The sequence below is a fragment of the Papilio polytes genome, unplaced genomic scaffold, assembly GCF_000836215.1.
Source record: "Papilio polytes unplaced genomic scaffold, Ppol_1.0 DF822289.1, whole genome shotgun sequence".
NCBI lineage: Eukaryota > Metazoa > Arthropoda > Insecta > Lepidoptera > Papilionidae > Papilio > Papilio polytes.
The window spans coordinates 3212673-3226462 of NW_013526915.1; the positions used below are offsets into that span (position 1 = coordinate 3212673).

Here is a 13790-nt window from a genome sequence, read left to right on the forward strand (position 1 = left end):
AAATAAATTTAAAAATGATCCATCTGTAATTCCGCTAACTATCATTGATAACACCCAGGTTTTACATACAGACAACACCTCTTGTATCTTACCGTCTAAAGGTTCCTCACTACAAATAATATTTTTTAACTTAAACAGCAGTTGAAGAAAACTAAGGTCTTGTACGCGGCTTTCTCGAGATGAACCATGTTGTTTCACATTATGGTTGTCGGAAGTGACACGTACCTCAATGTCAGATTCAGTTGATTCATCCCGATGATCATCTGTTTCCATATAAGTCGGTGCTGGGTCCTTCGATGTAGATGGTTTATGATGAGATTTCCGTGTTTTATTGCGTTTGGTCAATTTTGGCGTTGAATCTTTCGCTGTTGTAAATAACTCCGACCAAAGAAGTTTGCCATTAGATTCTGTTCTCCCTTCCGCGATCTGATCAATTTGTGATGATTTTTTGGCCTTTGATGTAAGATCTTCAGTTGGGCGAACATTGGAGACGGGAGATGGCGGTACATTTATTGTAAGGGCTTTGCGATAGGTGCATTGAAATTCGGACATCAGCTCTCTAATTCTTTTTTCTTTTTGAAAAACTGGACAAATTTTCTGTAACGCCATATGATTACCACGACAGTTAACACAACAAAAGTTAGTAGTTTTGCAATTTTCATGATTTTTGGTACATTTTGGGCACACATGTTTTGTAGACGGGCATAGAAGTCGAGTGTGACCGAATTTCCAACATCGCGAGCATTGAGTTACTGGAAATACATATGGAAGGACATTTACCTTTAAGTTGTGTATTAAAATATGATTAGGCAATTGAGGTCCCTTAAAACCCAGGCGTATCGTCTCGCATTTAATCCATCCAGACCCTGTGTCATCTTTATAGTTTCTCTTGTTAAGTCTTTTAGCTGAAACAATGTTGATATCACTCGTAATATTTTTTATTATTTCGTCATCTACTAAATCTAATTCAACATCCGTAATTATCCCGTATGATATACCGACTTCAGAGGTAATTTGACATCTCCATTCGAGATCGCTGAAGGTTTTACATTCAATGAATTTATTGGCCTCTAAATCTGACTCGAACGTTATCAAAATTTTGTAATTATGAACGTATTTTACTCGACTAATGTTATTAATATTGTTTTCTTTAAGTATCTTGGCCAACGCAAATTGTTTTGGCAATTGCTTGCTGCAAGTTACGCACACTTGAATTTTTTCTTGTTTGTTCTCTTCAGTTTGTATAACCCGTCGTCTTAATTTCCTATCATGAGATACAGTATTCCACCCTTCTTCCGAAGAACTATCGACCCACTGTCTTTTGTTTATCGATTCCTCATTCTGCTTATTACTCACAAGGTTAGATTCAATGTCCGCAATTATTTCCATATCTTCTACATCTACCTCCCGTTCGACATTAATTTCCATTGCTTCAGTCGAGCGGCCGCGCGGCCGGCTCGAAATAATGTTGCACTTGTTTACAATACACACCGAGTGAAACAAAAAACGCGTGCACTCAGTATGACGTCACGCAGCGGACTGGGTGCCTCTATTGTTTTTTTTATTAAGTTCTTACGATATTAATTTAATAAATAACATTTTCATACGATTTATTCTCTTGTTTTTATATATAACAATTAAAAAATAATGTTTAGGCTAGCTATTGCAAATATAGTCACAACGTAAAATGACTAATTTTAACATTAAACAACGACAAAGGTACACGTGTACCTAATTTTTTTTATTACCATTTATTTACATTCTTCGTTATTATTCGAAAAATCGCAAAATTGTTTAACCTCTTTTTGGATATCGGGTAAATAAATATCTGATATTACCGGGGACAAGGGCCTGTCCCACCACTGGCAGATAAAGGCTTAGATAGCTTAAAAATGACGTCATCGTCAGATAAGGCGAAAAAAATCCGATATTTCCATCATATATTTTAAACGTTGGATTGTTATCAGATAATTTACAATTCAGTGGGACAGGCCCTAAGAATTTTATTATGATTGAAGCTACATTATGATACAAAATATATTACTATCTCAAGTTTGTTAAAGAAACTGAGCGAGATGCCAAACTATTTTGTGTAGTGGAATATAGTAATGATCTTCAAATTTCAAGGTGATATAATTTGACAGTCTCGTTTATACCAGTTACTAGCCGGTAGCCGGTAAACTCAGTCTGTGATCAGATCGCATCGGAGTTGGTTTGATTTACTATTTTAGTAACAAAATTATTCATACTTTATTCGAAAGTAGGTAAAAATTTTAATATGTTAATTAATTTATAACTAGTTACAACAATAATACTTTGTACAATTCATCTTCTAAGTTGTTTTTATTATAAGAAAATGAGTTTTGCATTTCATTTTCTTTTTTAATTATTTTTTCTGTTATTCATTTTCGTTGATTGGACAAAAAAGTATTTTTTTTAATTTATCAATAGCGTTTAGTTTCTACGACGTATTAATTTTATATTTTATGCAGTTTTATCTTATCTTACGTTAGATTATCAAAAAAAGGCCGTTGCATTACATTTGGTTTTGTTACTAAGTAAATTAATAAGATAAAACTTCACTGGGTGGTAATTTTGCGAGATCTCCATTATTTTTCGGTCACATTTAAATCGATACAATAAACGAAAAGAGTCGTATTATTATAAAGACCACTACACGCAGTTTTATCTTAACAGTTCGAATCTTCAGATAAATCTGTGAGATAAAAATGCGCGTGTGTAGCGGCCTTAAGAGATCTAACTCCAAAAGCGAACGCGAACCTTTGAGTAAACAATCGCACAACAGTCGCAGTGGCGCCATCTGGGAACAGGCAACCACTTCTCTCCCTCTCTCTCTCTCCGGATCGTTTCCTCATTTCTGAGGGTCGCGACCACTTAGTCACAGATAAACATTGAATTTGTGTTTATTACGAAAATACAAATTGTATTTTTATGTTAACTATTTATAAGGAAATGTGATGCGATATGAAATAATAGATTATTAAATGACGAAAAAATCACAAAAAAACTAAAATACCATCTTAGTGTAATTTTAGTTCTCGAACTTCTTAAATTACTTTGTGTCTTCAAATAGGGATTTTTAATATCATATTCTATAGCACTAACAAATCTGAAATGTTTAATTTTCCAGATAAACCCACAACACAGTGTACCAACTCTCGTGGACGACGGTTTCGTTCTGTGGGAGTCGCGCGCCATCTGTCGGTACCTAGTGTACAAATATGGCAACGACAGTTCGCTGTATCCCAAAGACCCAAAAACCAGAGCCACAGTAGACCAGAGACTGGACTTTGATTTAGGGACATTTTATCCCAGTCTTGGAGAATACTTTGTAAGTAAATATTATTTCTTTGTAATTCGCTAACGTCGCAGATAATTTAGGTATGGACGTGAAACCTCGAAATGTCAGATAATTAGTAAATAGGTTATATTTAAATTTAAAAATTGCTCATAATATTTTAATTTCAACACTTATCTGTAGTACGCACAAGTTTTCAACGGTGTACCAGAAGACCCACAGAAGTTGGCAAAGCTAGAAGAAGTACTAGAGATTCTAAACACGTTCTTGGAGGACAGCAAATTTGCCGCGGGAGAGGAATTAACCTTGGCTGACCTCTGTCTCGTCACAACCGTGTCCACTATTGATGCTATTGGCATTAGTCTTGCGAAGTACCCCAACATTGAGAGGTAGAGATTTTTAATATCTTTAAAATACTTCGTAACCAGCGGATAAAGCTATTTGAAGTTAAAGAAATATGTATTTTATTAGTACAATATTTTGGTTTTTTTCTAAATGGTTTTTCTTATATTCCAGATGGTTCGAATTGGTCAAAAAAATAGCACCAGATTACGAAGAAGCGAACGGAAAGGGCGCAGAATTAAACAAACAAATGGCCGCAAAACTTCGTTCTAAATAATTATTTCCGAATACTTCTTTAAGTTCATTAAGTTAGTGGATAATTTTAATAACAAAATTGTTAATAACTTATACTATCATATCGACCACAGGTAATACAAAGCCAATATTAGTGTTGTTGCAAACAACAAGTCTTTTAAAAATATTTACGTTTGATTTTAATTTACTTCTGTATCGAATAAATTAGATTATAATCATTTCTATGGATAAATGTAATAAAAAACGGTTTTTAAACAATTATTTATTTATAAAAAATAGGATCGTTACAAGTAAAAGCTTGTATTGATCTCGTAATTTATTGCGATTCCGACATGGCCTCTATGAGCTTTTTGCCATCATCTGTGGTCTTCGTAATGACTTCTTCGAAATTTGGCAGAGTTGACTTCACAAGTGCTAACCATCTGCAAATTAAACACAAACAATATGAGTATTTGCTGTTGTTTGCTTTTAGAGGAATTAAACCAACAATTAGCATTTCCAACAATAATCAGTCAGCACCGAGTTTTATGCTTTTCAAATGTCGTGGCGGCTTGAACGAGAACATCACGCAGAACATATTTTAGGTGTACTTTCAGCCCGATAAAACGTTGGAACAGGTAGTAATTTCTACTCTAAAATTAAGAATGTTTAAATGAGCCCCACCTGACAATATTAGTATACTTCTCAATGCTGACATCAAAAGTCTGAAGCAGCGCGACAGTAACACCCAGACTAAAGTCGGCCAGCGTGGGTTCCACTCCCACGGCGAACTTGTTCTCTTTCAGATACACGTTATATACGTTGAGAGCATCATCCATCTTCTTCAACTGTTCCTCCGTCAAAGGTTTCTTCAATATTTTAGAGTACTGAAAAAAAACAATTCGATCTATCTATTTAATATTAGCTACCTTCTTTGAAGATCTATTATAGACGCCAAACATAAAATATGGAACAACAACGACTTTTGCGATTGTTAGTTTCATACTTACGTATACATCAATTAATTTAGGATAAACAGTCCCAATATCAAAGTCCAGCCTCTGGTCAACAAGAGCACGGGTCTCAATATCTTGCGGGTAGTATTTGTTGCCGCCATACTTCGCCACCAGATATTTGATGATGGCGCGGGACTCGGACAAGGCGAAGCCGTTGTCTACTATCGCAGGAGCTGTGTGCTGCGGGTTTATCTGGAATAAGAACATACGTCGTGTAAGAGTACAGAGTTTAGACAAACGAAATATCTTTACAAAGGTCTTCTGTTATTTATTATACTTTTGTTATTATACTTAGTTACAATAAATACCTTTAAATAATCCTCCTTTAAGTGTTCATCGTTCATTTCGTCTACACGATGTGTCTGGACTTGAGACTCAATGCCCAGCGCTGCAACGGTTAGTGTGACCACGGCGCAGGGAGGAGAGCCGTCCATGTAGTAGTAATCGATCGTCATCTTGATATCTAAAAAAATTAATAAGCCCAAATCAAAATCGCGCCATACCTAGCGTTTATCAAGTTTGAATCTGATAATACTTAATGTAGAAGCGTCATTCCCTGCTTCGCTCGAATGTGGACTGTCCAAATTGGATGTAATTTGGTAGCGTGTACTGAGAACATCGGGGAGGGTTCACAGTAAGCTAAGCTACTATAATATTTAAGAATGATCTACATCTGCCTCTTCCATGAATCATAAGGGTACATTTTATGCAAGATAGTGATAAGATAAGGTAGAATTTGCAAAAGTAAACAATATTGCTCTATTATTATACTTCATCAACTTGCCCATGTGCCAAAGTGTCGACACATTATGTGCTGCTCTTCCATATATTTATATCAGTCGTCATATCCGAATGAACTCCCTTCTTAAGCATATCCTGTTTCTCGCTATACATCCATACTTTCTTCAGACTTCCTCTACATTTGTAACCATCCATATTCAATCTTAACACTTTATCAGTGGTAGAGCCCGCTTTAATATCTTCGCACCAATGGGTCGGCTCGCCCGGTGTAATACCACGGCCATACAAAAGAAAGGCGTGAAGCGGGAGCAATTCCGCGATTCGTCTAATAAGTGTGGTGCCGGAGGCCCAAAATTAGTCCCTTTTCCTTCCCACTCTTTTTCTTATAAGTATAGGATGGAAAGGCAACGTGGATTTGACAACGGAGGATACGCATATGAAGGGGAAATATCCTCTTTATGTGCGTCTCTTCCTTCGTCGATAAAGGAAAGGCAACGCACCCGCTATTGCGAATATGGGCAGCGGACATTTCGCCATTTTGGCGGAATCAGGTGGCCGCATGCTCGTTTTCCATCTTATGATATAAAAAAAGCTTTCTGGTTTATGTCCTCATCCTCTCATTTGTATGAAGGATTTGTTATCAAGTAACTCCAGAACCACTGAACGTATCTGGATAATATTTGAAATAGAACAAACAACATTCTGGAATAACGCGTAAATCTACAGTTTGTTTTTTAATTCTACGTGGACGTAGTCGCGGATGACAGCTAGTAATTGCCGTTAATTGAACAAAAACGAAAATCTAATATTAACATGTTCAACAAATAACTTTTTGTGCTGATATTTTATTTTTTACCTTCATCACAATATCTAACGCATATTTCTTGCGTTGCTCGTTGCTTATATGAGTATGTTACACTTTGTTACATAATTAATTAAAATTAACAAGCGCTATTACATCATGATAGTTCAATATATGCTTAATTGAAAAAGCACTGTCCCAGTTATCTTTACAAACCTACCAATATTTCATCACATTTTGATTATATTGAAAATTATAGACAAAGCATGAAAAACAATAATATGAACATTACATTTTATTATTAAAAATAATCACTTACCAATTTATCTTTAGTACTCTGGCAGAATGTGAACGATGTTTATAAAAGAGGTACGATTGTCGACTGCGCCCGCGATATCTATACTATAAATTTTGACTTTCGTAATGACTTCGCATTTTGAATGTTCTCTATCACAACATTCAAGATAAGACTTCAAGCTGTGTTATCAACATTTATGTCTATACTAGCTTTCGCTCGCGACTCCGTCCGAGTGGTATTGAATATACAAAAGTGAATAGCCTATGTGTTCTTCCAGACTATCCTCTACATCTATGCATCCATCCATCTAAACTTTTACATTTATAATATTAGTATGATTTAAAGGGGTATGTTTGTAGGATAAACTGAAAACTTTATGAAGTGTGTTTAATATATTCAGTGAGGAACATCTAATCTACTCGTAATATAACCTATAAATGCTAAAGTATAGAAAGATGGATGGATGTTAGAGTTAGCCAAAACTACTAGACGAATCTCGATGAAATTTGACATAGATGTAGAGGATAGTCTGGAAGAACACATGGACCATTTACTTTTGATTTTTTTTTTAATTTTACGTGTTATTCATTTAATAAATCCTCTATTTAAAAACATTCGTGCAACGTAGAGACATTATTAAATAGACGAAATGAAATGTCTAAAGACTAAGGTCTAAGGACCGTTTTGTACGGCACTTGAGCAATTTTGCTTAGGCATTGTGGTATCAGATTGTTTTATAGACCCACTAGCTTACTAATGAAATTTTGCATTTACAATTTCACAGTAAAAAAGACCAATCAGTTTTATTTCTTTAATATTCTCATTTGTAACGCATTAAATTATACATTTGGACTATAATATAATCTATTGTGATTTCTCCTTGCTGCTAACAAGCTGTTCGCAGAATTTAACATACTCCATTGCTATATTTTCAAATTTCGGTATCGTCGACCTCACGAGTGTTAACCACCTGCGAAAAAAACGAGGTATTACATTATTTAACATTGGTAGAGCCCGCTTTACAATCTTCACACAACAGCCTCCCGCAATACAACGACCACACAGAAGACAGGGGTGGACACCGCCTTTGTGTACACCGTACTTACGCCTGCAAAATGCTGCCGCCACAATCTACTCGACTTAATTACTAGTGCAAACTAGTACAAACGTATTAATGACAGACATTTAAGAAATATATAAACTAGGCAGTGAACAACATTTTTTCAACGGTAATTTCTTTGACTGGTCATATATCAGTTGTCAAGTTTAGTACATCTGTTGTTCTTATAAAATAAACTAAACAGTGTCAAAAAATAAAATGTATTATAATATATATTGACAATTAATTGTATTGATATTTGGTTGTCACAGATAGCGTTGATGATTTTCGTTTACCAATTCCACAATTTTTATTATTCATTATACCATAAGGCGGCAAACGATTAAAGTTGGGCCTCCAGCACGCAAACATGCAATTAATAATAATAATAGTAATAGATGACCCAGAAAATAGAAAAGTATACACACCCTATCGGTTACGAGAACAGAAAAAAAATCATGTTACCTAACTGGTTAGGTAAATTTAGTTAGGTAAACGGAACAAGTCAAAATGTCTCTAGTGAAGTCTCAACTATGCCTACTCTATATAATTTTAAACTCTTTGATTAATAATAAAAGTATATGAGGTTAGTAGGCTCACCTGGTAGTGTTAGGATACTGCTTCATGTTAATTTTGAAAGCTTCACAAACTAACGCAGTCAATGCTAGACTGATGTCGGCCAGCGAAGGTTCCGCTCCAGCGACATATTCGCTGCTTCCGAGTATGTTATTTAGAACAGTGAACGCCTCATCTGTTTTATTCCTCTGGTCCTCACTCAAAGACAATCCAAGGACAGTAGATTTCTGTAAAAATAACACTATTATTTCCAACTGAGTTGTTTAACACCTACTTTTATAGCATAGATATTATCAAAATGAGAAGGCAGAGTTTATAACTAGCTTTTGGCCGTGACTTCGTCAGTTTGGAATTAAAAAGAACTTAATAAGAAGTCTATTTGTTCTTCCAGACAGTATTCAGACATATTCCCAGTTTTTTTTTATTTAAATTACTTTTCTGTAGTGTGAACTAATGTATACCAAGCTGAACTAAAGGTGGGAAGTTACAAACTATGGGATTCATCATGGTAACCCAGAACAGGCATCTCCGAGCCCACGTTACAAACACCTATAGCGATCAGCATTAAAATAACATTATTAAGTGCTTCTTGCGAAATAAAACTTACATATACTTCAAAAAGTTTGGGGTACAAGGTCCCTATATCGAAGTCCAGCCTCTGGTCTATAAGGGCGCGGGCCTTGATGTCTTGTGGGTAGTATTTGTTGTTGCCGTATTTCGCCACCAGATATTTAGCAATGGCGCGAGACTCCGACAAGGCGAAGCCATCGTCTACTATGGTGGGTGCTTTACGCTGTGGGTTTTTCTGTCAAAACACGATAGAGGAAACTTTAGCAATCACAGTTAGAATGAGACATCGTATTGTCAGAAAAGATAATGCTTTACGTATTATCTGATATCATCATTATAAATCACCTAATATTAATTAAAAATAAACCGATGAGTCACTCTAATAGGTTAATAGCGCCATCTATTGGCTGAGTTTTAAAGAATGTAACCTTACCTTTGCGTATTCTTCCGTTAAGTGTTCTTTGGCTTCTACGTTGATAAGGTGACGGTTGACCTGAGACTCTATGCCCAGTTCCGCTAATATAATCGATATCACGGTGCAAGGGGGCGAGCCCGTCATGTAGTAAAAGTCGATAGTCATTTTGTCTGGAAATTCTAAAAAGTGTTCAAATATTATTACAAACTAGCTTTCGATTGCGACCCCATCCGCGTGGATTTAAAAAAAAGCACCCTATTTGTTCTTCCAGAACGCGTATGCGTTTCATCTAAATCTTACTTCTTACTAATCTTATTAATATTATAAATGCAAAAGTTTAGATGGATGGATGGATGGATGGATGGATGGGTGTTTGTTAGCGTTTGTAGCCTAAACGGCTGAACGGATCTCCATGAAATATGGCACAGGTTTAGAGCATAGTCTGAAAGAACACATAGGGTTCTTTTTATCCCGGGAATAGTTACGGTTCCTGTGGGATTCATTAATTTAGTTTTTTAATGTTTACTCGATCATTCTGCAACGGTTCAACATATCCTTTTGAAATTTGGCACAGATATAAAACAAAGTCTGTAGTACACATGGGATAAGGTTTATCCCCGAGAAATGTCCGGTTCCCGAGGGATACGTAGCTTTTTGTTATTTATATAGTTCGTATGTTTTCTAATACCACACGAACGAAGTCGCGGGCAACAGCTCGTTATCTATAAATCTAAGTATAAAAGGAAGATTTCTTTCAAATAAATATTTGATATGCTTATATTAGTAAAAATTGTGAAGTATTAGTAAACAATATATCAATATTTTAGGGATTTCTGACAGGGATTTTCGCTTGAATTAACGTTAAAATGCGTGTCAGGTTTAACTACTGCTATTAAAAAACAAGAAAACATTTAATAAGTAACTCACGAAAAACGGTGTTGTCGATTGCTCAGGCCAATGATGACTATCATCAATCTTTCGGATTGTCATTACCTACACCCGTTTTTATACAGGAAATCTTGCACAACAATAATATGTTATCTCTATACTAATATTAAAAAAACGTAAGTAATTTGTAATTGTATATTTTTGTTTGTAAACTCAATAATAGGAATGATTACAAAAAATCTTTTGCCATTAGACAAAAACTTGCGGACATAGTCGCGAGCTGAAGCCAGTCTATATCTATACTTATTATAATAAAGCGTAAACACACACTTCTTTGTTGCCTAAGATGTCAGCAATTAGTTACAGCTCATTTTAATATATTTTTTTATAATAAAAAGCCCTACACTTATGTCACGCTATATATTTTCATGCCATTAAACTTAGGGGGTAAATATTTTGGATAAAAACCTTAATGTGGGCAAGAAACTATAAGTTGCTGCCAACATCAAGGAAGCAAGGTTGCCATGGTTTGTCATCATCATGTCATTTTGGCATTTGCAATTGATAATTTGACATATGTAAACAATAAAATAAAATATTCATAATTTTATGCGGATGAAGTCACTCGGGAACAGCTAGTTAATATTGTAAAGAGACTAAACTTGCATTTTTGTATTGAATTAACTCAACAATTACTGGGCCGATTTCACCATCAGAAAGCCACGTTATCGATGAGTAACATAGGCTATAATTTTTAATTGTACATGGACGAAGTCACGAGCAACTGCTAGTCTTAAATAAAACAATATGTTTACATTCTAAATTTTTCAATTTTTACGTTTAAAACAGTATTTAAGTAAGCAAATAATAAGGTAGTATGCGCAAGTTTGCATAGTACAAAGGGAAAGGATCATTACACCCCCCTTCTTATGTTAGGTTAACCCTTATAGGCCTATAAGATGTCTGTGATTAAACATGCGAATACAACCCGATATTTTAGACATTTTGTGTTCAAAAATAATATCACTAGAAAAACAGCAGGGTGTAAAGATTTCCTATGTTTTTCCCATATTCAATACCATAATAATTGAATAATCGATAACGATTTTTGTAGAGGGGAATATTTTTCCCTTGAGCGTGAAATACACTGCCCACTCCACTACTACCACTATGGTGCGTTACTCGGTGTAATGCCGTGTTCTAGATTACTAGATGTACACTCGCAACGAGTGGCTCGTTTTCCTGTAACATTCTCGTCGTAAATACATTTAACAAAGTAACATCGGTCATCACACACCTTAGAGCAGGCGGACACCTATTAATTCAGTAATTAAAGGGATTATTCCCAACCGTCACCCGCTCTGTCCCCAGGTGAAAATAAAACGTTTTATCCGTCCCACCTTTTAGTCCAACTATCACCAATAGGTGATAGTGGGACTAAAAGGTGGGACTTCCTTTTCGTTTCTTTTTTCTTTCGATTTCCTTATTAGGTATCGTTTCCAATTAAAATAAGTTCCAACCGACACTACGTAGCAAAATGTGGGACGAATGAAAGTCTTTTTCTCATATGTCTCCACGTGGCCACAGAGCGGGGTGACGGTTGGGAATAATCTAATTAAAGCGCGACTAAACAGTTGTGCGATAGTTTAGTCAAAGGTGTACGCCTGCCCTTAAAGTGTGACATAATAATATTGTTAAAGGGATTTTTAATTCCGCATCACTCTAAATAGCAGTAATTTTTTACGATACACGAATTTTTCATTAAGGCGATATCTAGCATTTTTTAAATCGTATTAAAAAAATCTTCATGTCACTAAAAAAACGCGAGTCACTGCCAAGGTCATCGCGCAATTTCCACAAATGACGATCAGTCACTGGGTTACACAATAATATGAAATATTTTTTTTTGTAAATAATAGGTAATACTGAAGTACTATAATAGTTTTTTTTTATTACGTTTCGTCTCATGTATTCAGTGTTCATTATTTCTATTATTTTTCTTAGAAATAATAAGAACGTCGCTAGTCGAGTTTTTAAAATATTTGGTAATAATTTTGTCTTGTACTTTAAAAAAATATTCTCAAACAATACTTTGATTCTTGATATCCACTATTGTTTTATAACCAGAAAATATGTCAATAGCCAGAAAAAATAATTAGAGTACATAAAAAGTATATGACTGAGAAATGGGAGGGAACGATGGGAACGAAGATAGTTTGGGTTTCTTTTATGGTGGCAAATAAAAGAATGAAAACAATTCATTACAGTATTTACTCATTTATTATAAGAATATAACCATTACCTTTATAACGATTATTTTTTTTTATACTGGCTGTTCCCGTGCGGCTTTATCCGCATTAAGTTATAAAAAATTATAAAAACTTAATTTTATCGTCTACATTTGTCAAATTCTAAAAGGCAAATGTCAAAATTACCGTTACCATACCTTGCTTCCTTAATGTTGGCAGCTTGTAACTTATGGTTCCTCCCCACATTAGGGATTTTTTTTGTAATTCATTTACCTCCTAAGTTTAATAGCATAAAAATATACAGCCTAAAGGGTGTTGTAAGTATAGGGCTATTTATTGGAGAAATATTATTTCAAAATATATGCTTTGATTGCTACGTTACATCCTACGTTACAAATCAGTGTGTTTACGCTTTATTACATAGTATAGAAATATAGATGAGTCACTGTTTGTCAAATATTTAATTTTTAAGACTATTAATAATAATATCCTATTTCTTTTTTTTTTAAGTCTAATCTATTGTTTTTCTTTTACACATATACTGCATACAACTACCATTTGACACGGCTGTAATTCCAATTTAATTTAAAAATTAACATATTCAATGTCACTCGCTTACATAAAATTACGATTTTTCTAGTCGTGCCTGCTCCGCACGTTCCATAAAGGTGGCCTCTTTGTAGTATTCTATCGCTTCGCTATGATCTTTACCAAATTTCCCCAAAATCTCATCAAACTTTGGCGCTGTGCGTTTAACGAGCTCAAACCATCTGAAAAAAGAATTGTTGTATACTAATGATGTATTAAATAGTACTGGCCATACATCGGTCGGTGTTGTTAATTGTTAAACTTTTAACAAATTTATCATGTACCTGACTATGTTAGGATACTGCTGAACATAATTATCTGTGATCCTCATTGTCTCTATGGTGACAGCCAGGTTCAGGTCAGCTAAGGTCATGTTGGAGCCAACCGCGAACTTATTACCTTCTAAGAAGCTGTTGAGGAATCCGAGCGCTTCTTGTACCATCTTAAACCTGTTCTCGCTCAAAGGAGATCCGTCAATAATCTGCCAATACTAATGGAAAAACATATTTATTTTATTAAATTTAACCTTAGATACATTCTATTTAGATCTTGATTTAAAGTAGAAAGTGACAAGAACAACCGCGTCTGTGACCGTTACACATGTCAACGATCGTGTTGAACCAGACTTGTGCGGTCAGCCGATTAGCAGAAGA

The 13790-nt window shown here is 35.0% G+C and overlaps 3 protein-coding genes across 5 annotated transcripts in view; 1 reads left to right on the plus strand and 2 right to left on the minus strand.

Moving 5' to 3' along the window:
- The first annotated feature begins 2729 nt into the window (after positions 1-2729).
- On the plus strand, positions 2730-4130 carry LOC106106205 (glutathione S-transferase 1-1-like). Its single transcript, XM_013286753.1, has 4 exons — positions 2730-2831; positions 3152-3352; positions 3503-3708; positions 3836-4130. Exons 1-4 carry the CDS (start codon positions 2730-2732, stop codon positions 3936-3938), a joined length of 612 nt encoding a protein of 203 aa, XP_013142207.1. The 3' UTR covers positions 3939-4130.
- Positions 4131-4163: 33 nt separating this feature from the next.
- Positions 4164-6881, minus strand: LOC106106298. Its single transcript, XM_013286861.1, has 5 exons — positions 6774-6881; positions 5220-5374; positions 4906-5103; positions 4580-4782; positions 4164-4338 (listed from the first exon to the last, which is right to left on the minus strand). The coding sequence occupies exons 2-5, from the start codon at positions 5364-5366 to the stop codon at positions 4233-4235; spliced, it is 654 nt and encodes a 217-aa protein (XP_013142315.1). The 5' UTR covers positions 5367-5374; positions 6774-6881; the 3' UTR covers positions 4164-4232.
- A 668-nt stretch (positions 6882-7549) lies between these two features.
- Positions 7550-13790, minus strand: part of LOC106106286 — an 8703-nt gene continuing 2462 nt past the window's right edge. The window contains exons 1-5 of one of the 3 annotated variants that reach the window (XM_013286840.1): positions 13169-13258; positions 9431-9591; positions 9035-9232; positions 8452-8654; positions 7550-7722 (exon numbers count right to left, since the gene is read on the minus strand). In XM_013286840.1, the coding sequence (XP_013142294.1) occupies positions 7617-7722; positions 8452-8654; positions 9035-9232; positions 9431-9577 (654 nt within the window). In that variant the 5' untranslated portion in view covers positions 9578-9591; positions 13169-13258 and the 3' untranslated portion in view covers positions 7550-7616. Of the gene's footprint in view, positions 7723-8451; positions 8655-9034; positions 9233-9430; positions 9592-10339; positions 10383-13168; positions 13320-13421; positions 13628-13790 lie in introns of those variants that run through there. The other 2 variants (XM_013286841.1, XM_013286842.1) reach the window with 2 other exon arrangements.

Coding starts and splice junctions, on each gene's coding strand:
- LOC106106205 (XM_013286753.1), top strand. CDS start 2,730: ATGCGCGTGTGTAGCGGCCTTAAGAGATCTAACTCCAAAAGCGAACGC. Junction 2,832..3,151: donor GTGGCGCCATCTGGGAACAG/GCAACCACTTCT, acceptor TTAATTTTCCAG/ATAAACCCACAACACAGTGT. Junction 3,353..3,502: donor CCAGTCTTGGAGAATACTTT/GTAAGTAAATAT, acceptor ACTTATCTGTAG/TACGCACAAGTTTTCAACGG.
- LOC106106298 (XM_013286861.1), bottom strand. CDS start 5,366: ATGACGATCGATTACTACTACATGGACGGCTCTCCTCCCTGCGCCGTG. Junction 4,783..4,905: donor CTAAATTAATTGATGTATAC/GTAAGTATGAAA, acceptor GTTTTTTTTCAG/TACTCTAAAATATTGAAGAA. Junction 4,339..4,579: donor AAGTATACTAATATTGTCAG/GTGGGGCTCATT, acceptor TTTAATTTGCAG/ATGGTTAGCACTTGTGAAGT.